We start from the raw sequence: 26,170 nt of genomic DNA on the forward strand, positions 1-26,170 counted from the left end.
TACCTTTCACGAGGCTTCAGTAGTTATCAACACATGACAGTCGTGTTTTATTTATACTCTCATCCCCAGAAGTTCTTATTTTGAAGCAAATCTTGTCATTTTATCTGTAAATACTTCAATATATATCTCTGAATGATAAGCACTCTTTTTTTTAAAGAAAAATAACTAATACCATTATCACACTTTAAAAAACTATTTTTTTAAATATCATCAAACACCTAGTCAGTTATCAAATTTCTCCGATTACTTCATGATGTTTTTTACATTTGGTTTGTTGGAATCATAATTCAAAGTCTGTACTTTACATTTAGATGCTGTGTCTCTTAGGTCTTTTTTCCCCCATTATTTCTTTAAAATGCATTAAAATTGTATCACACTACTAAATGATACAATTGCATTTGTTTAAGTAGAACAGTTGTTTTCACAAACCTTCAAGTAAAATATGTTCTCAAAAAACAGAGGCAGTGGAGTATAATCACTCTGTATACACTCAGTATAATTATTGATGTTAACAGTCCTGGTTCTGACTTATATTTTATGAGTTCAAATCCTGGTTCTGCCCTTTATTTTTATTCCTAATTTTTTTAATGGAAAATTTCAACTGTATGAAAGTCAGCTGAATAGTATAATGAACCTCCATTTACCTGTCACCCAGTTTTAATAATTATCAACACTGCCATTCTTCTTTTATTTATATATCTGTATGCTCCTTACTACCCTTAATTATTTTTTACAGTTCTTTGTTTCTGAGATACAATTTCGATTTATTGAAGTATACAAATCTTAACCTTTATGATTTTGACTACTGGATACATCTGTTAACCCACACTTTTACCATCCTATGTTACCTCTCCATGGAAAGTTCCATTGTTCCCTTCCTGGTCACTTCCCACCCTCTCACCCTCAGGCAGTCTATTCTGATACTTTTTCCACCTTACGTTGGTTTTATCTCCTCTAGGACTTTATGTAAATGGAATCATATAGAGTATGCACTCTTTTGTGTTTGTCATAATATCTGTAAGATTCATCCATATTGTTTAGTACATTGTTCCTTTTTATTTGTGAGAAGTATTCTCTTGTATGAATACAGCACAATTTGTTTATTCATTCTTATGTTGATGGACAGTTTTTAGCTAGTGTGAATAAAGCTGCTATGTACATTTTATACAAGCCTTTTATAGACATAGGTTTCATTTCTCTTGGATGAATATCTAGGAGTGGAATTGCGGGATCGAAGAGTATGTGTATTTAATTTTATAAGACACTACTAGACATTTTCCCAAAGTGTTTGCACTGGTACACATTCCTACCAGCCAGGTGTGAGAGTTCCATTTCCTCCACATCCTTGCCAAGGTTTGCTGTTGCCAGTCTATTTCATTTTAGTTGTCCTTTTGAGAGTCTCACTGTGGTTTTAATCTGGATTTCCCTAATGAACAATGATGTTGGACACTTTCTTTAGTATAAAAGCAACCATGGGCATGGCATTTTCCTAACGTAAAATCAGTTCATTCTTAAAGAATAGGTACAGGGTTGTTGAGAGTCTCACTGTAGTGCTCCTCTGTATTGTTTAATTACCACAGAGAAGTTAATTACTTGCTTGTCTCATGACGTTCCTATCAGTGCATTTGATATAGTTTGTACTTGTCTAAAATTTGTCTGAATTTTTAAAAAAATTTTTGATTCTAGTTTTACCCTTTGGTATATGGATTAGAAACAGATAAGTGTAGGTAATGGTCAGGTAGATAGAATATTATTATATCATCTGCAACTTTATTTTTTAAAATTTATTTTATTTATTTTTGGCTCTGTTGGGTCTTCGTTGCTGCACGCAGGCTTTCTCTAGTTGCCGCAAGCGGGGGCTACTCTTCATTGAGGTGCACAGGCTTCTCATTGTCGTGGCTTCTCCTGTTGCAGAGCATGGGCTCTAGGCACGCAGGCTTCAGTAGTTGTGGCACGCGGGCTCTAGAGCGCAGGCTCAATAGTTGTGGTGCAAGGGCTTAGTTCTCCGCGGCATGTGGGATCTTCCTGGACCAGGGCTTGAACCCGTGTCCCCTGCATTGGCAGGTGGATTCTTAACCACTGTGCCACCAGGGAAGCCCTGCAACATTATTGAAAAACAATTTTTAGTGCTTGTGTATACATTGATTACTTTATAATTCCTACAATAAAAAGCAGAGATACCATATTTAGAAAATACTTATGAGTTTATTTTTTTGTCCAATTTAGAGTTCGTTGTCGAAACGCTGGTCCTGTAGCTCTAGCTGAGAAGAGCATTGCTCAGGTGGCAGAGAAATTCCTACTGAGAGGTTATTGTCCACATTGCAACCGTGTCTTTGTGGATGAAACCAGTACCCGGAATCACAAGCGGAACTCAGGACACAAAGTCCGAGTCATTAACTCAATGGAAGAATCAGTCTTACTTTATTGCCACAGCAGTGAAGGGAACAAACCCCCTTCTGACTTGCACCTGTTGCAAGATAAGTCAAAATTTTCATCACTTAAAAGAAATATGTCCGTTCGAGAATCTAGCTCAGAAGATTGCAGCACTGTTCCAAAAAAGAAGATTAATTTAGGAGATAAAAGCCATGGGGGTATGGTTTGTGTTCAGAAGGAAAAGTCACTTGTTAAAACCTGGTTTTGTGAATGCCAGCAACGCTTCCCAAGTGAAGATGCAGTAGAAAAGCACGTTTTCTCAGCAAACACGATGTGTTATAAGTGTGTGGTCTGTGGGAAGGTGTGTGAAGATTCAGGAGTCATCCGTTTACATATGAGCCGCATTCATGGAGGGGCACATTTAAATAACTTTCTTTTCTGGTGTCGGACATGCAAAAAGGAGTTGGCAAGGAAAGAGGCTATAATGGCCCATGTGACTGAGTTTCATAATGGACACAGGTATTTTTATGAGACAGATGAGGTAGAAGGTGACACTTTGCCGTCATCCTCTACAACGTTGGTGAATGATCTGACTGCTGATAATCCTTTTTCGACTATTACTATTCTTGATCATTCCCCAGCAACCAGTCCTCCAAGCGGTAAATGGCAATGCCGAATTTGTGAAGATATGTTTGACTCCCAAGAATGTGTGAAACAACACTGCATGTCTTTAGCAAGTCACCAGTTTCATAGGTATAGCTGCGCCCATTGCAAAAAGACTTTTCACAAGATGGAAACACTGTATCGACATTGCCAAGATGAGCATGACAACGAAATAAAGATGAAGTATTTCTGTGGCCTTTGTGATCTGATCTTTAATGTGGAAGAAGCGTTTCTGAGTCATTATAAGGAGCACCACAGCATAGACTATGTATTTGTGTCAGAAAAAACGGAAACTTCCATTAAAACCGAGAGTGATTTTCCAGTTATGGAGACCGGTAACCTACTCACGTGCGGCTGCCGGGAGAGCTACCTCTGCAAAGTCAACAGAAGGGAGGACCACGCTCGCTGTCTGCAGACTCTCCTGGGCCAGGGCCGCCTGTGGTTCCGCTGTGGCGTGTGCTCAGCCACGGCGCAGGCCACGGATGACATGCTGGCACACGTGCGCCAGGTGCACGCGGAGCCGGAGGGCGCAGAGGGCACGCCGCGGTGCCTGATCAAGTGCGGCACCTGCACCAGAGCCTTCCAGGATCCCGAGAGCGCGCAGCAGCACTTCCACAGGAAACACTGCTTCCTGCGGGAGCCCAGCGTGGCCTGCTTTGGGCCTGAGCAGACGAGCCCGTACACGTTTGCTGCCAGTTCCTCCCGCGCAGAGAGAAAGCTGAGACAGGCAGCAAGCTGTCCACAGACTTCAGACCTGGAGAGAGGAGCCGAGACTGACGTGAGCTGTCAGAGTACAGGTACGGCTCCACAACCCTGACGTCCGTACACGTTTCCCATTTCCGCTTAGAAACACGTGCATGTGTAGCCACCCTCTTTGCTCCTAGGGAGCCAGTGTTGAAGCCAGGACTTGATGGGCTGATACGTGGCGTGCACTTTACCGGGAGGAATCTGTATTCCCGCTGCTTCAGGCAGCCACTCTCTCAACCTAAGGGCACAAGGAATATCTGTTACGCTAAATAATAGGTACTTTAGGTAACATTTTCTTTTCTTTTCCAAAAGACATGGGAATTTTGAAAGATGAGGGAAATAGATGGTCCTTCTGAAAGTCAGATTTGAAAGTTATCCTGCACGTTACTGTCATTTAGATTTAAGTTCAATAAAAAGATAAATCAGGTGAATTCTTTTTATTTCTATTTTGACCTTATTCTATAAGTATGAGAAGTTTTAAAGGTCACTTGAGAATTTGTATATTTTTGTTACCGTCTTCGGAAGCAAAGCTTTTACTTAGAGTTAAAATAGCAATTAGAAGTCGAGTTGTTAAGTGGTAGCAAGAAACCAGGCAGAAAACTGAGGTATGGATCCCCTTGTCTGTGCTTACTCTAGGCTTCCCTTCTTCTTTGATAAGATTAAGGAAGTCTAGAAGAGTGCAGTGTTTTCATTTTGTTTAGAAGTAAATTGTTTTCTTTAGAGTATAATTTTAAGTGTATATTCTTTTAAAGATTAACTCTTCATAAGTTATACAATGTCGAGTGGAAAAAATGAAATATGTGAGTATTTTGGTTCATAAAATATGTTTATGAATTACTGAGTTTGTAGCACATGTAGATCTCAACATTGCCTTTAGCCACGGTATGTTTTATGTGAGAAATGATTAAATAACATACTATTGATCCATTCAACTCGATGTCAAACAGTGAAACCGTGGTCACACTATTTTATGTTCTGTTGTTTTCCTTTTGCTCTTGTGATTGCTTTTGGGGGATTTGTGTTGGTCTGTGTCTGATAGGAGGTCATTGTTGTATCTATTAGTATTTTAAGAAGACAGATAAGAAGATGGGTGGTTTGGAAATGGGAAGATGGCAGTCTTTTTCTGAGGGAGTCTCTAGTAGGTGGAGTAGAAGCTATCCATTTTAAAAATAATATAAACATTTAAGACTTGCATTGCTACCACTCGAAACTGTAAGGCCCTGTCAAAGTGAAAGGTATGAAAGAAGAGAAGAGGAGGGAGGGGAAGAGGAGGGAGGACAAGAGTTGCAGATGGTGGGAGGTGAGAGGCCCTGAGTTGACTGAGGAAGAGGTGTCCTTGGCGCGAGGAGCACCGGGCCCTGTTCTGCACGAGCCACAGGAGCCTCTTGTGGGCTGTCTCGTGTCTGCTTTCAGGTGTGTGAGCACAGAGCCAGAGGGCTGCTGATGAATCAGTCTACATTAGGAAAAGAACAAACTCCTGGCGGCGAGAAAGTTCTTAGCAAGTAACCCTGAAAGTTTATTTTGATGGATGGTGCGAGTTTTTAGTTATTTAGCCTTAAAACTTGGTCTTCCATATCTTCCAGTATACTAATTTTTTAAAAACTTTCTTTTATAAGTGACTTTTAAAGAAAGCCAGGATCAATGGTACATATTTGTTGAAAGGATAATCATTTCTGAAATATTCAAAATATTTCTTATCTGATATAAATATATTATGTCACATACAGGTTTGGATTTCATGACATGGTTTAGATAGAAGTAAATAACATGCAAGATTAATATTAAGTTGACAAATTAAAAAGTTTTTAGCTAATTCTTATCAAATTCATGTTGATGTTTCTCTCTTCTCAGATGAAGAGGTTGTTGAGCTCCCAGATTTGGATTACCTGCGAACCATGACTCACATAGTCTTTGTAGACTTTGATAACTGGTCCAACTTTTTTGGTCATCTACCAGGGAATCTTAACCAAGGAACATTTATTTGGGGCTTTCAAGGTATGGTTAATAAGGAACACATTTGAGACAACCTCCCTTTTTTTCCCCCCTTAGAATGTGATTTGCTTTAAAAGGACTCCTTTTGAACCTTCCTGAATAGAAGATAGGAACATAATTGGAATTTTGTCACTTTGCATTATAGTTACTCTGCTAGAATATTTTTCTCTTTACATTTCTCTGAGGTAAATATTCGCTCTACCTGGTGACCCACAGTTTGTGGATCTTTAGATACAGATTGAAAGAGCCTTTATTCAATATCTACAATGCGCCAGATACTGTACTTGGTACTAATGCATGCTTACTGATTGTTATAATTTTCACCCTTTAAAATATAAGGAAGAAGGCTGAGAAGTTTATTTTTCACAAAGTACAAAAATAATAAATAGTAGAGTTAGCTTTCAAACTGGGGCCTCATGACTACAGGACTAGTGTGTTTTCAACATAACTGCCTCTTCACTTCATCCTTACCGTTCATAAATGTGCATCTTCACATAAATCTCCCTTCCAGGTACTAACCAGGCCCAGCCCTGCTTAGCTTCCGAGATCAGATGAGATCGGGTGCATTCAGGGTGGTATGGCCGTAGTCTAAATCTCTTTACAAACCATTGACCAAACCTGGGAGAGAGACTCCTCTTTGATTAACTGAGGCTTAGTACAGTGAGCCTCTGATGTACGGGCATCCCTAGGAGATACTGCTGGTTCAGTTCTAGACCACTGCAAGTCACATGAATTTTTTGGTTTCCCAGTGCATATAAAAGTTATGTTTATACTATACTGTGGTCTATTAAGTGAGCAACAATATTATGTCTAAAAGAAGTCTTAATTAAAACATACCTTGGGACTTGCCTAGTGGCACAGTGGTTAAGAATCCGCCTGCCAATGCAGGGAACATGGGTTTGAGCCCTGGTCCAGGAAGATCCTATATGCCGTGGAGCAATTAAGCCCATGTGCCACAACTACTGAGCCTACGCTCTAGAGCCCGCGAGCCACAACTATTGAGCCCGAGTGCCACAGCTACTGAAGCCTGCGCCTAGAGCTCATGCTCTGCAACAAGAGAATCCACTGCAATGAGAAGCCCGCACACTGCAACAAAGAGTGGCCCCCGCTCACCACAGCCGGAGAAAGCCCGCAGGCAGCAACGAAAACCCAATGCAGCCAAAAAAAAAAAACCCTATTGCTAAAAAAATGCTAACCACCTGAGCCTTCAGTGAGTCGTAATTTTTCTGCTAGGGGAGGGTCTTGCCTCCATGCTGATGGCTGCTGACTGATCAGCCTGGGGGTTGTTGAAGGCTGGGGTGGCTGCGGCAGTTTCTTAAAATAAGACAACAATGAAGTTTGTAGCATTGGTTGACTCTTCCTTTCATGAACGATTTCTCTGTAGCATGCAATGGTGTTTGATAGCATTTTACCCACAGTAGAACTTCTTTCAGAATTGGAGTCAGTCTTCTGAAACCCTGCTCCTGTGTTATCAGCTAAGCTTATGTAATATTCGAAATCCTTTGTTGTCATTTCAACAATCTTCACAGCATCTTCACCAGGAGTGCGTTCCTTCTCAAGAAACCACTTTCTTTTGGCTCATCCATAAGAAGCAACTCCTCACCCATTCAAGTTTTATCCTGAGATTGCAGCAATTCAGTCACATCTTCAGACTCCAGTTCTAATTCTAGTTCTCTTGCTGTTTCCACCACATTTGCAGTTCCTTTGTCTACTGAATTCTTGACCCCTCAAAGTCATCCATGAGGGTTGGAATCAACTTCTTCCAGACTCCTGTGGATGTTGATATTTTGCTTTCTTCACATCTTCCCAGTCATGAATGTCCTTCATGATATCTAGAATGGTGAATCCTTTCTAGAAGGTTTTCAATTTAGTTTGCCCAGATCCATCAGAGGAATCACTACCTATGGCAGCTGTAGCCTTACGAAATTTATTTCTTAAATAATAAGACTTGAAAGTCAAAATTGCTCCTTGATCCATGGGCTACAGAATGAATATTACATTAGGAGACATAAAAACAAAATGAATCTCATTGTACATCTGCATCAGAGCTCTTGGGTGACCAGGTGCATTGTCAATGAGCAGTAATATTTTGAAAGGATTCTTCTGAGCAGTAGGTCTCAAAAGTGGGCTTAAAATATTCAAGAAACATATTGCTGTCATCCAGGCTTTGTTCTTACATTTGTAGAGCATAAGCAGGGTCAATTTAGCTTAATTCTTTTTCTTTCTTTTTTTAAAAATAAATTTATTTATTTATTTTTGGCTGCATTGGGTCTTTGTTGCTGCGTGCGGGCTTTCTCTAGTTGTGGTGAGCAGGGGTACTCTTCGTTGCAGTGCATGGGCTTTTCATTACAGTGACTTCTCTTGTTGCAGAGCACGGGCTCTAGGCGCACGGGCTTCAGTAGTTGTGGCATGAGGGCTCAGTAGTTGTGGCTCGCGGGCTCTAGAGCACAGGCTCAGTAGTTGTGGCTCACGGGCTTAGTTGCTCTGCAGCATGTGGGATCTTCCGGACCAGGGATTGAACCCGTGTCCCCTGCGTTGGTAGGCGGATTCTTAACCACTGCACCACCAGGGAAGTCCTAGCTTAATTCTTAAGGGCCCTAGGATTTTCAGAATGGTAAACGAGCGTTGTATTCAAGTTAAAGTCACCAGCTGCATTAGCCCCTAACAAGAGAGTCAGCCTGTCCTTTGAAACATTGAAGCCAGGCATTGACTTCTCTCTATCTGTGAAACTGCTAGATGGCATCTTCTTGCAATAGAAGGCTGTTTTGCCTACACTGAAAATCTTTTGTTTAGTGCAGCCACCTTCATGAATTATCTTAGGACTTATCTTCTGGATGACTTGCTGCAGCTTCTACATCAGCACTTGCTGGTTCACCTTACACTTTAATGTTATGGGGACGGCTTCTTTCCTTAAACCTCATGAACCAACCTCTGCTAGCTTCAGACTTTGCTTCTGCAGCTTCGTCACCTCTCTCAGTCTTCATAGAATTGAAGGCAGTTAGGGCCAGGCTCTGGATTGGGCTTTGGCTTAAGGGAATATTGTGGTCATTTGATTTTCTATGCAGAGACTCAGACTTTCTCCATATCAGCAATAATGTTGTTTCACTTTCTTATCATTCATTTGTTCACTGCAGTAGCACTTTTAATTTCGTTCAAGAACTTTTCCTTTGCATTCACAGCTTGGGTAACTTTGTGGTGCAAGAGGCCTAGCTTTCAGCCTGTCTTGGCTTTTGACATGCCTTCCTCACTAAGCTTAATCATTGCTAGCTTTTGATTTTAAAAAAACGTGAGACTCTTCCTCTCACTTGGACATTTAGAGGCCATTGTAGGGTTATTAATTGACCTAATTTCAATATTGTGTCTCGGGGAAAAGGGAGGCAGGAAGGGAGGGGAGAAGACGGGGGAAGGGCCAGTCGGTGTGGCAGTCAGAACACACACAACATTTATCAGTTAAGTTTGCCTTCTTGTATGGGCATGGTTCATGGCACCCCCAAACAATTACAATAGTAACATCAAAGATCACCATAACAAATAAAATAATGATGGAAAAGTTTGAAATATTGCGAATATTAACGAAATGTGACACAAAGTTAACAAATGCTGTTGGAAAAATGACATCGATGATCTCCCTCAATGCAAGGTTGCCACCAACCTTCAGTTTGTAAAAAACACAGTATCTGCAAAGCACAGTAAAGCAAAGTGCAGTGAAACAAGGTGTGCATGCCATGTTTGACAGCAAGCAGCATATAAAGAAGACGATTAGGATTTAAGATAGAAACATGCTGACCTGGATAAGGTAGTCAGTACAACCTCTTAGTAAGTCCAGCTTTCCTGATTGCACATCATTTTTATTCACTGAGCAGCCTTGACATATTTGTAAAAAACCACTAATGCGTACATTCATATAGAACAACAGCAGTCAAAGAATTTTCATGCACTTTACTTTTGATTCTGCTTAACATCCCTGTGAGTTTTCAGATTAATAGGCAGATTTGGGGAAGTCGGTCTACTTCCCCAAGATTTAAGCAACAACCTGGTGTTACCTGCACGAGAACTGCCTTGTTCTGCCTTCTAATCTGGTACTTTTCCTCTAGAAACATTTTTTTCTAGTATTTGTTTTTCCTTACAGAGTTTTCAGTTGTATCCAGTGTTCTGTTCTTTTTCTCTTGTTTGACTCATCATTTATGCCTTTTCTAAACATAATAGGAGGAAACACCAACTGGAAGCCTCCCGTCAACTGTAAGATCTATAATTACCTAAACAAGATTGGGTGCTTCTTCCTTCATCCTCGCTGTAGTAAAAGAAAAGATGCTGCTGATTTTGCCATATGTATGCATGTGAGTCATTGTTTTATTCAAAATCAAACGTGCATTTGGATTTTTTCCCCTCTTGAATCATAATGACACTGTAGATTCCTTTTCAGTGTTGTGCTTTTTGTATAAAACCTTTTGCATCAGGTTCTACTTATGACTATTGAGGGCAGGAGTCCATAGCATGTGTTTACTGCTTCATCCCCAGTTCCAGCAGACTCAGCTACTCATAGTGCACCCTCAGCTATTTCTAGAATAAATTATCAGGAGATGACACTCCTTGATGCGTGAGGCACTTTCACATTTTAACATCTCTGAAATGGGGGGGCACCATAGCAGTCACTGTTGACCCAGATGGAATTTGCATTTGCTTCTGTCTCTGCTAGTCACCTGGAGAAACAACGCACCTGAGACCCAGTTTAAATTAAATTCTCTGCTTAAGGGTTTCTGTGTCACACTGATACTCTGCAAACTTGTTGACTGCTGCTTATGTTTTAAACCACAGATAGTTTCTTTTTCCATCTAGCCAGTTCTAAGATTGAGTTATGCAAATTACTTTGCTTACCTTTTCTCTATGGCAGATTCATTTTTTATTTACCCTCAGGTTGAGCGCGTAGCCCTGTTAGTGTTCCACCTTTATGTGGGGGCCTCCTGTTATATTCTTTTTGGCTTTCTCTTTCTTTCTTTCTTAGTGGCATATAAAAGAGCTTATCTTATAATTGACAGCATTTTATATTTGATTAAATATGGTATATTTCATTTATGAACGAGATCTTTATATCATACTTTGGTGGGAGGTTGAGCGCGTAGCCCTGTTAGTGTTCCACCTTTATGTGGGGGCCTCCTGTTATATTCTTTTTGGCTTTTTTTTTCTTTCTTAGTGGCATATAAAAGAGCTTATCTTATAATTGACAGCATTTTATATTTGATTAAACATGGTATATTTCATTTATGAACGAGATCTTTATATCATACTTTGGTGGGAGCAAGGGAACAAGCTAAATACACGTTTCTAGGTATGTGTTCATTCTGAAATAGCTGTAACTTGACTGGAAGCTCAGATGCTGATCTTTATCAACTTGTGCCATTTTTTCCAACTTAGGCTGGCCGTCTGGATGAACAACTGCCCAAGCAGATTCCTTTCACCATCCTCTCAGGAGATCAAGGTTTTCTGGAGCTAGAGAATCAATTTAAGAAGACTCAGAGGCCAGCACATATACTCAACCCTCACCACTTAGAGGGAGATATGATGTGTGCCTTGTTAAATAGCATATCTGATACGACCAAAGGTATGCAGCTGTAGCCACAGTGCCAACTGCCCAAGAGGAAGAGACTTCACTTCACTTATTGATTAGAAACCAATAAACTGCTCTCCACTAGTGCCCTGCTGCCTGCTCACTAAACCGCCACGCGCTCATGCTTCTATCGTATTTTTTCTCTTATCTCACTTTAACTTTGAGTGTATTAGAAGGAGAATGAATTCGTAATATTTTAGAGCCCATTTTTAATCTAATGAATAAAATTTATATTCATATATTTAAAATATATACTTATGGTTTGAAATATGCTAGTATAGTTTTGCAAAGCTCAGAATCCACATCTTCATTTCATTTCTAAAATTCTAAATTTATCTTCAGTTTTTCAGAAAGCAAAGTGCTTATAGGAGAAATCAGAAAGCAATAAATGCTAATATGGCAATACCAAAAAATAAAAAAATAAAAATTTAAGAGGTTGACAGTGACAAAATGATGCCCTGAAAGATCTTTATTGCCTTGAAGGGCTAGGCATCCGCTGTCCTACACTCTTCTCTGCCTTTTTGAGATTGTTCAATGAAAGGGCATGCTGATGTCCAATTTCACTAACCAGTATTTAAGAAAGGATGTAATTCTAGGGATCCAGATGGGTTTTGGTTTTGGTTTTTGTAATTTCTGAAATGTGGGTAGGAGAGAATAAAAGAGTAATTTTTAAATATCCTAATAATTTGCAGCCATGAATATGGTTTGAAGGTATTGATGAATGACCTCAATGAAAAACTGACTACTTTTTGGAATTTTTATTATATGCCTTTAAATTGTCCAAGTGTGCTCTCCTCCTAGCTATTTTCTTCTTTCTGCATATATAGAGCCACATTTTGATTGAAGATCTATTCTGAAGAACTTTGCTCTAACCACTCACTGCGTTGGATCAATTCACTTTGCAAAGTTAGGAACCATTAAGCTACTGGCACAATTGTGCTCTTTAAAGAAAAATCAGCTCTGTTTTGCATATTTATGTCATGATTCAGTACTGAATTTTGTCTTCCTATTCTGTAGTTTCTGTTTTCATTCACTTGCTTTTTCTGTCTGGCGTGTTTTTTTCTTTTCTTTCTTTTCTTAAAATTTTTAATTAATTTTTTTTATTGGAGTATAGTTGATTTACAATGTTGTGTTAGTTTCTGCTGTACAACAAAGTAAGTCAGTTATACATATACATATATCCACTCTTATTTATTTATTTATTATTTTTAAAATATTTATTTATTTGGCCGTGTGGGGTCTTAGTTGCGACATGTGGGATCTTCATTGCAGCATACAGCCTTCTCTCTAGTTCTCTAGTTGCGGTGTGTGGGCTTCTCTCTAGTTGTGGCGTGCGGGTTTTCTCTCTCTAGTTGTGGCCCATGGGCTCCAGGGTGCGTGGGCTCTGTAGTTTGTGGCACGTGGGCTGTCTCATTGAGGTGCACAAGCTCAGTAGTTGTGGTGCGTGGGCTTAGTTGCCCCATGACGTGTAGGATCTTAGTTCCCTGACCGGGGATTGAACCTGCGTCCCCCACATTGGAAGGCAGATTCTTTACCATTGGACCACCAGGGAAGTCCCTATTCACTCTTTTTAAAATTCTGTTCCCATATAGGTCATTACAGAGTATTGAATGGAGTGCCCTATGTGTCTGTGGCTTTTTTTAACCTCTTTTTCTCCCATTCTTTTACCATCCCTTTCCCGATCCTTAACAACATCTACTTAATATCTTGAAAAATATTAAAATTTTTACCTTTGCTACCTAGGCCCACCCCCTTTTCTTCCTCCTATGCTGCTGCTCTGGGGAGCATTTCTTTTGTAATTTAGAACATGAGACCTGTAATGGATTTGCCTTTCTTTCAACTTTATTTGGAATGAGAGCTACATATGAGTAGGTCTGCATGGGTATATTAGGGTTGGAGGTAAAGTATAGGTTATTGTTATATACCAATGTTCTTTTCTTAATGTCTCTTATGCTCTAGCCTTTTTTTTTTTTTTTTGACATATACTTTAATTTCCTTTTTCACTCATCAGTGTCATAAACCACTCTCTATGTCAGAATATAGAATTCTCTAGGTATTTTTTTTTTAATCATTCATTTGTAATCAGTGCTTGTTTGAACTTACTGCTCTTTGGGGACACATGTATACTTTATTCTGAATTTTTGTGAAATACAGAGACCATGCGGTGCATAAAGAAGGGCATGGTCTTTGATTCGAATACTGACTTCTGCTTCTTAGCTGTGCGATTTCAGGCAAGTTACTCAACTTTTTCTGAGTCTCACTTTTCATATCTATAAGGTTGTAAGAATTAGTGATACGTATAGTGTCTAGCATAGCATAGGAAAGAGCATAGGTGCTCAGTAAATAGCAGCTATTATTAATTATTACTACTGTAAAAAGGAAATATGGTTACTAGCCACTATATATTTTTTTACTTTTTCTTTCCATTTTTTTCATTGTAGTAAAATATACATAAGATTTACCATCTTAACCATTTTGAAGTCTCCAGTTGAGTGGTATTAACTGCATTTACATTGTTGTGCAGCCATCACCGCCATCCATCCCCAGAACTCTTTTCATCTTGCAAAACTGAAATTCCATACCCATTAAACAACCCCACACTCCCCTTTCCCCAGCTCCTGGCAGCCACCATTCTGTTTCCTGTCTATGAATTTGACTACTCTAAGTATGTCGTGTAAGTTAAATCATGCAGCCTTTGTATTTTTGTGACTGGCTTATTTCACTGAGCAAAATGTCCTCAGGTTTCACCCATGTTGTAGCCTATGTCAAAATGTCCTTCCTTTTTAAGGGTGAATAATACTCCATTGTATGTATATACCCCCTTTTGCTTATCCATTTATCCACTGATGGACACTTGGGTTGCGTCCATGCTTCAGCTATTATGAATCATGCTGTTGTGAACATGGGGATACAGACATCTCTTCGAGATCCTCCTTTCAGTTCTTATGAGTATATACCCAGAAGTGGAATTGCTGGATCATATGGTAATTCTATTTCTAATTCATTCATTCATTTATTGCTATGTCGGTCTTCGTTGCTGCTCAAGGGCTTTTTCTAATTGCGGTGAGTGGGGGCTACTCTTTGTTGCGGTGCATGGGCTTCTCATTGTGGTGGCTTTTCTTGCTGCGGCGCACGGGCTCTAGGCGTGCAGGCTTCAGTAGTTGTGGCACGCAGGCTCAGTAGTTGTGGCTTGTGGGCTCTAGAGCGCAGGCTCAGTAGTTGTGGCGCACGGGCTTAGTTGCTCCGCGGCATGTGGTATCTTCCCAGACCAGGGCTCGAACCCATGTTCCCTGCATTGGCAGGTGTATTCTTAACCACTGCACCACCAGGGAAGTCCTTTTTCTAATTTTTTGAGAAATCTCCATACTAATTTTCCACATGGATTGTACCATCTTACATTCTCACCAGTAGTGCATAAGGGTTCCATTTTCTCTGCATCCTTGCCAACAATTGTTATTTTCTGACTTTTGTTTGTTTTTATAGTAGCCATCCTAATGGGTGCGAAGTGGCATCTCATTTTGTTTTTGATTTCCATTTCCCTAATGGTTAGTGATGTAGAGCATCTTTTCATGTGCTATAGCCACTACATTTTAAAAGTAATGAAAATTATTAAAATTAAGTGGCCAAAGAAGTGTAGTCTTTAAGTCACATATTTTATTTAGGTCTAGATTTAAAGATGCTTTTATAACTCTAAAATTTAAAAAAATATTATGCTGAATCACAGTATGTTCAGATTCAGTTTAAGACAAATTTTTTTCTTCATGGAAGATTGAAAGGCATCAAACTGCCTGCTAATAAACTTTATAATAAGAAAAATCAAAGAACAGTGACTTTCTTGGGTAACTTTATTCCTTCACCTTTCCTAATAAATGGCTTTCTGAATAGTAGAGTAACAGTCTTTGTTAAGAAATGATATTTAATATGTATTGTGACTGAGAAACATCTCTCAGTGTCCACAAATACTGCAGTTCGTGTTGGGCCTGTAGTGTAGTTTTGGTTACCACAAGAATGCCAGGGTAACTCCTTTCATCTAGCTTAACCCCGTGTGCTATGTTCAGATCTGACAACCAGTTATTTTAAGGCAGTGTGGTTTGCGGGTAGGCGTCGATGGACCTTTTTGGGAATCTGAAAAAAGCTTTCCAAACCTCTTTCCCCCAAATGGACATGTACAGTAAGTCCCCTACACGTGAACCTTCAAGTTGCAAACTTTACAAACGTGCATTCGCATGTCCAGTCACGTAAGTTACTTCACGTGTCTGGCATACCTTGTCACATGGGTGCGTCCTCTACAAGTGGTTGTGTTTTTGTGTACTGTACATTACTATATAGAGTACAGTAGTACAGTATCTTTATTTCAAGCCCAGGATGTCCAGGAGCAAGTGTAAAAGCAGCGGTGATGTAGCTGGTACTACTGTACTTTTCAAGGTACTGTATTGTAAGATTAAAAATGCTTTCTTTATTTTTTGTGTTTATGTATTATTTGTGTGAAAAGTATTATAAACCTATTACAGTACAGTATTATATAGCTGATTGTGTTAGTTGGGTACCTAGGCTAATTTTGTTGGACTTATGAACGCGCTCTCGGAACGGAACTTGTTTGTATGTAGGGGACTTACTGTACATACAATATCACGTACAGCTTCGGGCATCTGTCGTTTCAAGGCTCCTAGTTACCAACCAGCCACCCCACAAATTCTCTTACAAGTAACACACAGTGAGAAGTTCTCTCATGTTTTATAAGCATTGTGATGATTTTTCACGTTTTTAAAATCTCTGCCATAGCATAGACAAATGATACAAGCTTGAACCTCTTATTTTTTTATAACTTTTCAGAAATTTTCCATTATTAGGACCATAAAGTGGTTTTATTACTCCTGTGTAAACAGGAAGAATCTATTGAATAGTGTTGTCAGAATCAGTGATCATATGGTATCTTATACTTTCTTTTTTGCCAGTTTTTCAGTTAATTGAAAGTTTTTTCAGGAGATACTTATTTCAGTAGAAATAGAGGTATTGGGAAGTTGCTGGCTCCATGTATGAATGTCAGTCATTTGGTCATAAGGTCTTATTATATCTTTGCTTGGTAGGGAGAGGACAGGTAAGTAGTGCTACTGCTGCTACTTCGTTAGATCTCTGACTTAGGTTAAATCAGTTACCCTCTCTAGCAAGGTGAGCCTTTATACTAAGTTTGAGATTTGTATGTGTCATGGTTTTTGCCCTTTAAACTCACTCTCCTTCTATGCATCAGGGTTCCAGCACCAACGTTTTGATTACAGCTATGATATATGTGTAAATCCCTGTAGAGATGTGTAAAAATACTAATCTGTCCTGAATTGACACCTTTGGGCCCCTTATCCTTCATCAGTTCTATTTTATATTGTACTCATTTTCACTTTTTAAAAATTTACCAAGATACATGGATCCTTTCTAGTGATCCTAGTCAGAGGAGCCAGGTAGACTTTTTCTTCTTTTATGCTTTTCACACTTTATTCACAAATATGTGTTCATTCTAACTCAAGCCTCATGTTTCAAAGATGCAGATATCACTTGTCATTTCAATTGTTGTTTTAAAGAAGTAAAAGGAACTAACCTTTATTAAGGACCTACTGTGTGCCAGCCACCATGCTAGCTGCCTTTTGTATTTGTAGTGTTTGAAGATGTTTAAACATGTTCAAAGAACTTCTGCGTGTTGTTTAATCCTCTTTTCAACGCTGTGAGTTAGGATATATTAGATCGCCCCCTTTCATAGATGAGGGAGCAGAGGCCCAGGAAGGTTAAAATAGCTGCCTGAGGCCACACAGCCATCACCTGTGAAGGCTGAGGCTTTCACTGACACAAAGCCCTGATTTTATTATGTAGAGAATCCATTGTGCATTGTTCGCTCTTACCATGTCCTTGAGGAATGAAGATGAGACGCTCTATTGCAGTCTAACGGCAGTGCAGAGTGTGTATAGATGAAAATAACATTTAGGAAGATGCTTTTTTTTTTTTTTTTTTTCCCTAGAAGGTAAAAAGATTTGATTGTGGGTTCTGGGGGTTCTGGTACTTTAAAAAGTAAGCTGATTATGTGTCAAGCATAGCCAACTTATCATTGTAAGTTCTCTGGGATCTTTTGTCTTGTAAGTAAACCAAGAAGCCCCATTTTCGTTTCTTCAGATTGTAGAAATGCAGTCTCAGTGTGAGGGCAGGCTGAGTTAAAGGGACCACACTAGCACCATTTTTATTTACCCCGTGACGCTGCTCCTGGCTTGTAGTATGCTCTTTGTAAAATAAAATAACTATGGTACTTGTTTTTACTGTTTTGACCATACATTTTAAGGTTTTGTTTGTTTGTTTGCTTTTACTTTCCAGAGTGTTGTGTTATTGGACCTACTTCAACCACATTCTTGATGACTGAATTTCTGAGTTGCCATTTTCTACTATTTCATTAGTCACCGCCATTGCTTATATAAAAAAATTCTCTGGGCTCTTAAAGATCTGTTTATGTAATAGAACTTGCCAGTATCTTGTAGGTTAGTTCAAGAACATTGTTTGCTTTATGTAAACAGTTTTTAAAAACACAGTTTTGTGTATTCAGTTGTTTATAGTTCTTCAGTAATTAAACATCTTCCTTCCAGTTTTATGTAAAGTTTGAACTTTCCTAGAATATTTTTTCTTAGGTAATGCAAGGAGGGACTTGAGCATAGGCTGTTATGAATTAGTGAATTTAAATTGAAAACAGACTTTACTGTGCTTTGACATGATTTTTGTTGAATCTGAACACTGTCCTTGGGCTGTCTGGTTTATGGCCCTGGGACTTTGTTATGTCTGTTTGGTTTGTGTCTTCATTTTGGAATGAATGGGATGAAGGCATTAAGTATGGTTGGTACCAATTATACAGGTTTTTAAAGCCATCTTAAAAGTTGAACATACTAATTCACCCATGCTGTGAAAGTGTAGGTGATTGAAGCAGTGGCATGCCCTATATGAAATAGTTGTTGAACCTAATTCTAAGCATCTATCTGCCTGCTTGCTCAGCCTGTTGATGAGACTATATAGGTTGTTGCTTTGGGCACCATCCTAAAAATCTATATGATACAGTTAATTCTGTGCAAGGTACTGAAAAATAGGGGAAAAATTCATGATTTTCTCTGTTCTACAGATGGGGGGCTGATTGAGGCAAACGAAACCTTTAAAAATTTTTACAACCTAGTGTCAAGCTAAACCTTATGATTCAAACCTGCAGTTTTGCCTTAGGTCTTGGTTGCCATGATGAATTGTTTAGGCCAGTTACCACATGCTGCTTTTGACTGGCCTTGACTTTGAATTGTAATAAAAGAAACGTTGGGTATTTTCTCTTTGTTCCTAATGTTTTAAGACTAAATTTTTTGTTCTTCAAATTGTAAATGTAATGTTTTATTTCACTAAAACACAGCTTGAAATATTTGAAGTAGTAGGTGTATATAACATATTATAGAAAAAGCAATAGTTTTTTTTGCTGGAATAGCAAAAGGTGACTCGTAATAAATTTTTGCAGCAAAGGAATATAAGAGAAATATAGTGGTTTTTATTTATAAACAGTGATATATTGATAAATTTTTAAATGTATATTGTTAGTTTTTATATATTTTCACAGAAGCAAATACGTCCATGTGATTTGTATTGAATACACAATCAGGGTTATTTAATCCCTGATTCAGTCACTCTGATAGAAATTGATTTAAATGTAGTTAAGGTGGAAAGCCAAATACTGGGTCCCTGATGGTACCACGTTCATATTTTAAGTGACTTTTGTAATACCTGGTCAGTCATGTCATTATTTTAAAGCCTTAGGTCTCTCAGTAAGCATATAAGGCATCAAGTGAGTTTGTGCCATGCAGAGACACTGTTAATATAAATCTATGGTCTCTATAGAGATGAATGCATATGATTTTCAAAATACAGGAGAATTTTATCTGTCATCATTAAAAATCTTTTAAAGATGATTTCATGCAAATGAAACTTCGGAGTTTATTTGCTAGATCCAAATAAACATACTAGCTTTTTAAAATACACAGTTTTTAAAAATATACTAGGATTTTATATTTCCTCAACATGCAAAAAGAACTTTTTCAAATAATTTTTTGAATATGGAGCCAAAATCAAATTGCCTATTTCATTCATTTTTATCTTTTTCTCAATTTAAGTAATATTATTTGGTAAGCATTAAAAAACACACAAATCTCTAAGGAAAGTTGTGTAATACTAATGGATTGTAATTAGTAAGCTTGGGTATGGGAGAAGTCATTGAAAGTCACATTGTCTTAGAATACATAAATTATGGCACAAAACTTTTTCAGAAGTACATTTGAATTTATTCTTCTTTACAGAATGTGACAGTGATGATAACCTGGGTATGAAGAGTACTTCAATGGGAGAAGAATTCAGATCCACAGAAGGTAACCTAATCCCTTCCTGACTGTATCTGTATGTTTTTTTTAAATTTCTCCCTCTTTCACTTCATCCCTCCTACCACTGAGTATAAAAAAAAAAAAAAATTGTTCTCTCATTTAAAGGATAGTTTGCATTTCCTCGTGTAAGATGATTTAGGGGCTAAAAGAGAAATCAGCCAGTCGACTGCCTGGTTTTGTAAATAAGGTTTTATTGGAGCTCAGCCACACTCTGTTGTGTAAGTATTGTCTGCGCTGTTGCTTTGATGTCGCAAGAGCAAGGGTGAGTAGTTGTGATACAAATAATAGATCCTCCCCCACCCCGCAGCCAAGCCTAAAATAAATATTTTCTGACCCTTTGCAGAAAAAGTTGCTGTTCCAGGGATAGGAGAAGATTTTGGTGTCCTAATTTTTATTTATTTTGAGTAGTATTAAATTAAGAATATTAAAGTTTTGCAGTAGAACTATAAAAGCAAGCACTTACATCTGAATATTAGTGGACTTTTTAAATAAATTAATTATGTTTCCCTCCTCTTAAAGGAAAAGGTATTTCCTTCCATAGGTTAAAGAGAACTTTTTATATTACTTCACATCAAATAATTTACTTGCTGTACCACTATTTGGTTGTGACATAAGTCCAGTTTTTACTATGGTTTTTCCATAACAGACTGTGCTTTTTAATAACCCTGGGGGGAAGTGAAACAACAGATTTTGGAAAATACTTGAACCTTCACTAAAGTAGTTGAAACTTTTCTTTTGGCATCTTTGACATTCAAGGACGACAGTAGGAGTCATAGTATAGTTCCAGTGTAGTATTTGTTGGTGGAGATTTGAGAGTGGAAATGTGTAATTAGAGAGGGAAACGTAGCAAAACAAGCACACACAGAATGGCCACCTGGTTTGTTTCTGCACGTCTCCTTGTGCTCTCCTAGAGTACAATTAGTCTGACTAGGAGCACACTGGATCTTTGTGCTATCTGGGGTTGGAAATTTGAGTGTGGCAGTGGAACTGATTCATCCATTCAGTGAAGTAGAAGACTGATCTTTCCCTCTTATAGTCAAAATTCACTGGTTAAACAAAGTTGGCAGTAAATCTGCAGCCTAATTGGAAGCAAGTTTTCTGACCAACTTGTTTTCCCAACATGGTCTTGCAAGGTCTGGCTCAGTGCTTAGCAGCCACATAATGATGAGTTAAACAGGTGAAAGAACATTTTGTGAGTTTTAAACAAAAACTGCCAGCTAAGTTGTTTATCAAGGCCATGAAAAGATAAACACCGTTGAGCATCTAAGTAGCTCAGACTTTGCAACCTTCATGTACTACCCATGACTAATCCCATGGAAAATGCCAAACAAAATTATAACTTTTAAATAAACACACTTGAGAAACCTCCACAGTTCTGTGGGCTCCTAGCTAACCCAGGAAATCTGAGATGTGTATAAATGAATATGTACCAGAATTTCTAGTGTTTTGTTATCTATGTAATACATTTTATGGTTGGGAGATTTTGAGAGTTTTTACATCTTTATCATGTCTTAGTTTGGAAGAAGGATTACCATTAATGGATTCAAGAAAAGATACTTCAAACTTTTAACTAGTTGTTCTATGAAGAAAGGATATAATGCTCTAATTTCAAGAAAAATCAAAGTGGTGTTACGTGTGTGTTTTCTTTCATTTCCTGATGCTTTATGTAAAATGAGTGTGAGAAGCACATAGTGTTACACTTGTAAGTTAGGGAGTGTGGCCTCCTCTGTACTTGCCTCTAATACCTTCCTTTGCCCCTTCTTTTCCCCCAACAAGAACTAGCTCAAATATCATCTCTTAGGTTGAACCATATAGAATTACCAATTTTGTAGACAATTTTGTTTGATCAGTGCCTCTTAGATCTTCCATTTTTAGAGACAGCTACCCACTACCACTCCTAGAATCCCTCCAATTTAAACATTTTTTTTGTTTGCATCTCTCATCCCCACCAGACCATGAGCTCCTCAAGGAGTAGGATCATGTTTCATTTATCTTTATTTCAACAACACCTAGCACAGTGTTTAGCACTAAATGATTGTTGAATGAATAAACTTATAACACATTAGAGCTACGAGGACCCATCTCCCTATAACTGAATAAAGGAAATTAAGACAGAGGCCATTTGGCTGGGAGAATATTGGGTGATTTTGTTGACCCTGCACCATGGGAGCAAAGTGATGTTCTAGTCTAGACCTAATAGCAAAACTCAAAAAAGTATAAGTAACTTCTCAAATCTCTTCTCATTCCTTCCCTTCCCAACACAACACTTTAAAAGCCTGACAAATGAGTGGCAAAAAGCAGGATCAATTTGCTTATGATCTTTTTGCCTTGAGGAAAGGCAGTTTCTCTTGTCGCCGCATCTCCGCCCACCATGATTTATCTCCAGTCTTCTGTCTCATTCTTTGTTGTTCTCTGTAGACCTGTATCAGATTGTAACTACCCAAGTCAATCATAAAGGTCCTATTTTATCTCAGCTCTGCTGCTTACAAGTTATATAATATTGTGCAAGTCCCTTAATTTCACTGTGTGTCAGTTTCCTCAGGAATACTAGTATACCTACCTTACTAGAGTAGCCTGGCACATGGTAAGCAGTGTATGTATTGGTTGCTGCTGCTGTTATTGTGACTTATTTATTTATTTATTTTTGGCCACACAGCTTGCAGGATCTTAGTTCCCCGACCAGGGATTGAACCTGTGCCTTTGGCAGTGAAAGTGCAGAGTCCTAACCACTAACAAGAGAATTCCCTATGATTTTGATCATTATCATTAGTCACTGTTACCTGCATGTAAGGTGTGCTCTGGAAGCATGCACACTTAACAGAGGTATTCTGACTCAAATCCTTGGAAAAGAAAGAAGACAGCATTATGTGGATGATTGCCAATGCAAAACAGTCTTTCTGTAAATGTCAGCAATTTGCCTTAGAGTTCCTTCAATTAATAGCAGTCATCAATATAATTATTAATATTATAATGTAACATAAACAGTAAAACTCTATACTGTGGCCACAAAGAAAGGATAAGAGACTAGTGTGTTCAGTTTTAACTTCAATTAATGCTTATGAAAAATCTAATACTTTGAAAACTGCTCTTAATCTTAACAACTTATGAGAGTCAGAATATTCTCCTTATTTTACATAAAAACTTAGTCTTCCAAACATTAAGTAATTTGTCTTAAGATTCACAGCCTCAAAATGATTGGAGCATGGTTCGATATAGGTCTTCTAACTCCCATTACTGGGTTCTTTCTTATTTTGTCATATTACCTCTCTTTCAAAGAGAGTGAAATTAAGGCAGAGAGAAAAGAGAATAAGAGAAACATAGACTTAGACATATAAAAGAAAAACAAGGACATATTTGCCATAAATGTTCTTTATTTCTTCATATAGATTTGAGTCACTGTCTAATGTCCTTTCAGTTCAACTTGAAGGATTCCCTTAGCATTTCTTGCAGGGCAGATCTGCTAGTAACAAACTCCTTTAGCTTTGTCTTGATTTCTTCTCCATTCTTTCTGGATATAGAATTCTTGCTTGACAGTTTTGGTTTTGTTTTCCCTTTCAGCACTTTAAATATATCTCACTGCCTTCTGGTCTCCATGATTTCTGATGAGAAATAAGCTATTAGTGTTATTAAAAATTTTACATGTGATGAGTTGCTTCTCTCTTGCTGTTTCTGTTGATTTTGGCTTTTGACAATTTGACTATAATTTGTCTCAGTGTGGATCTCTTTGAGTTTCTCCTGTTTGGAGTTTGTTGGGCTTCTTGGATGTGTAGATTTATATCTTTCATCAAATCTGGGACATTTAATTTGCTGATTCTTTTTTCTGTCTGCTTAATTTTGTTAAACTCCTGTAATGAATTTTTCATTTTAGTTGTACTTTTCAGCTCCAGAATTTCTATTTGGTGGCCTTTCATAATTCCAATCTCTTTATGATATTCTCATTTTATTCATACATTGTTTTACTGGTTTCCTTTACTTCCTTGTCCATAGTTTACTCTAGCTCCTAGAACGTATGTAAGACAGTTGGTTTAAAGTCTTTGTTTAGTAAATTCAATGTCTTGGTGTCCTCAGGGATAATTTAACTCAATTTTTTTCACTTTGAATGAGCCATACTTTCCTGTTTCTTTGTATTATCTGTGTTTTTGTTGTTGTTGAAAATTGGATGTGCAAATATTATAATGTAGTACCTCTGGAAATCAGATTCTACCTCTTCCCCAGAGTTTGCTGTTCGTGATTGTCAAAGGCTGCGGTTGTCCGTTTGTTTAGTTACTTTTCCAAACCATTTTTGCAATAACTGTATTCCTTGTCACATCTGGTCATTGAAGTCTCTGTTCCTTTAAGCTTTTGTTCAATTAGTGTTTTAACAGAGATTTCCTTGAATACCAGGAGCTAAAACAAAACAAAACAAAACAAAAAACAACCTCTCTCTGGTTTTGCAGATTGGCTGTGTGTTAGGGCCCTTCAGCATTTAGCCAGGCTTGCACTGAACCTACAGATCAGCCAGTGGTGAAGGCTTGGTGTCTTCTGAGGTATTTTCTGAGCATGCATCGTGTCCTGGGTCCTAAATTCCCCAGTACACATAGGTGCTTTTGAATGCCCTGATTTCCCAAGGAAATTCTCTTCATGGCTTTTCCTCTCAGATATTAAGTGTTCTATTGTATGTCTCAACCATAATCTTTTACCCCAGGCTGTGGGCTTTTTATTTGTCTTACAGTGTTTCTGAGCAATGCAGCCTGCTTTTCTGCCCTGAGTGGGTTCTGAGCTTCGTAAAATAGAGATGAATGCCTTGTTTCAGTCCTTCAGGTAGCCCCCAGACAGATTAGAACAAACACAATAATTTGTGAGTTCTGCTCTGCTCTGTCTGGAACCAGGGACAAGGGTCCCACACTAGGAGTATGGGCTGCCATCTTCGAGGCTGCTGCGGAGGCACGGGGAGGTGGTGAGGAGAGGGCAAGTGAAAATACCATTAGGCTTTCCTACTGCTTTTATTTGCCTTTTTCTTGATTCAGTGTTTGCTTGGTTGCTGTGAATGTTTTCCAGACTTCTGACAAAGTCGTTTCTGACAGTTTCTGCTTGTGTTTCAGTATTTCTGTGTTTAGAGCTGCCTACTCTGCCATTTTGTTGTATATTCACTCTAAGACCAATTTTATTTCTTCTTTAAATGTTTAAATGTTTCAGAGAATTCACTGGTAAAACTATTTGGGTCTGGAGTTTTCTTTCTGGGGAGTCTTTTAATAATAAATTTACTGTGCTCACTTCGGCAGCACATATACTAAAATTGGAACAATACAGAGAAGATTACCATGGCCCCTGTGCAAGGGTAACATGCAAATTCGTGAAGCATTCCATATTTTTAAAACTCTTAGAGGAAGACATAGGCAGAACACTCTATGACATAAATCACAGCAAGATCTTTTTTGACCCAACTCCTAGAGTAATGGAAGTAAAATAAAAAATAAACAAATGAGACCTAATGAAACTTAACAGCTTTTGCACAGCAAAGGAAACCATAAACAAGACGAAAAGACAACCCTCAGAATGGGAGAAAATATTTGCAAATGAAGCAACCAACAAAGGATTAATCTCCAAAATATACAAGTAACTCATGAAGCTCAATATCAAAAAATCAAACATCCCAATCCAGAAATGGGCAGAAGACCTAAATAGACATTTCTTCAAAGAAGACATACAGATTGCCCACAAACACATGAAAAGATGCTCAGCACCACTAATCATTAGAGAAATGCTAATTAAAACCACAATGAGGGACTTCCCTGGTGGTGCAATGGTTAAGAATCTGCCTCCCAATGCAGGGGACATGGGTTTGAGCCCTGGTCTGGGAAGATCCCATATGCTGCAGAGCAACTAAGCCTGTGTGCCACAACTACTGAGCCTGCGCTCTAGAGCCTGCAAGCCACAACTACTGAAGCCCGTGCGCCTAGAGCCCGTGCTCCACAAAAGAGAAGCCACCGCGATTAGAAGCCTGTGCACCGCTACGAAGAGTAACCCCCGCTCGCTGCAACTAGAGAAAGCCTGCATGCAGCAGCAAAGACCCAATGCAGCCAAAATAAAATAAATAAATTTATTTTTTAAAAATGCAATGAGGTGTCACCTCACCCTGGTCAGAATGGCCATCTTCAAAAAATCTACAAACAACAAATGCTGGAGAAGGTGTGGAGAAAAGGGAACCCTCCTGCACTGTTGGTGGGAATGTGAATGGATACAGCCACTATGGAGAACAGTATGGAGCTTCCTTAAAAAACTAAAAGTAGAACTACCATATGACCCAGCAATCCCACTACTGGGCATATACCCTGAGAAAACCATAATTCAAAAAGATACATGTACCACAGTGTTCATTGCA

General features: G+C 38.5%; 1 protein-coding gene and 1 non-coding gene across 4 annotated transcripts in view; both read left to right on the forward strand.

Moving 5' to 3' along the window:
* LOC137232168 (E3 SUMO-protein ligase ZNF451) overlaps positions 1 to 26,170 on the forward strand; it is an 86,798-nt gene that overhangs the window by 50,504 nt on the left and 10,124 nt on the right. For 2 of the 3 annotated variants that reach the window (XM_067753517.1, XM_067753518.1), the window contains 5 exons: positions 2,227 to 3,833; positions 5,635 to 5,778; positions 9,982 to 10,112; positions 11,188 to 11,374; positions 19,729 to 19,797. In XM_067753517.1, coding sequence (XP_067609618.1) covers positions 2,227 to 3,833; positions 5,635 to 5,778; positions 9,982 to 10,112; positions 11,188 to 11,374; positions 19,729 to 19,797 — 2,138 coding nt within the window. The remainder of the gene's footprint in view (positions 1 to 2,226; positions 3,834 to 5,634; positions 5,779 to 9,981; positions 10,113 to 11,187; positions 11,375 to 19,728; positions 19,798 to 26,170) is intronic. The other variant, XM_067753519.1, reaches the window with a different exon arrangement.
* LOC137233213 (U6 spliceosomal RNA) lies at positions 25,055 to 25,161 on the forward strand. Its single transcript, XR_010947375.1, has one exon. It is a non-coding gene; the product is annotated as a U6 spliceosomal RNA (small nuclear RNA).

This window comes from Pseudorca crassidens, chromosome 10 (assembly GCF_039906515.1).
Source record: "Pseudorca crassidens isolate mPseCra1 chromosome 10, mPseCra1.hap1, whole genome shotgun sequence".
NCBI lineage: Eukaryota > Metazoa > Chordata > Mammalia > Artiodactyla > Delphinidae > Pseudorca > Pseudorca crassidens.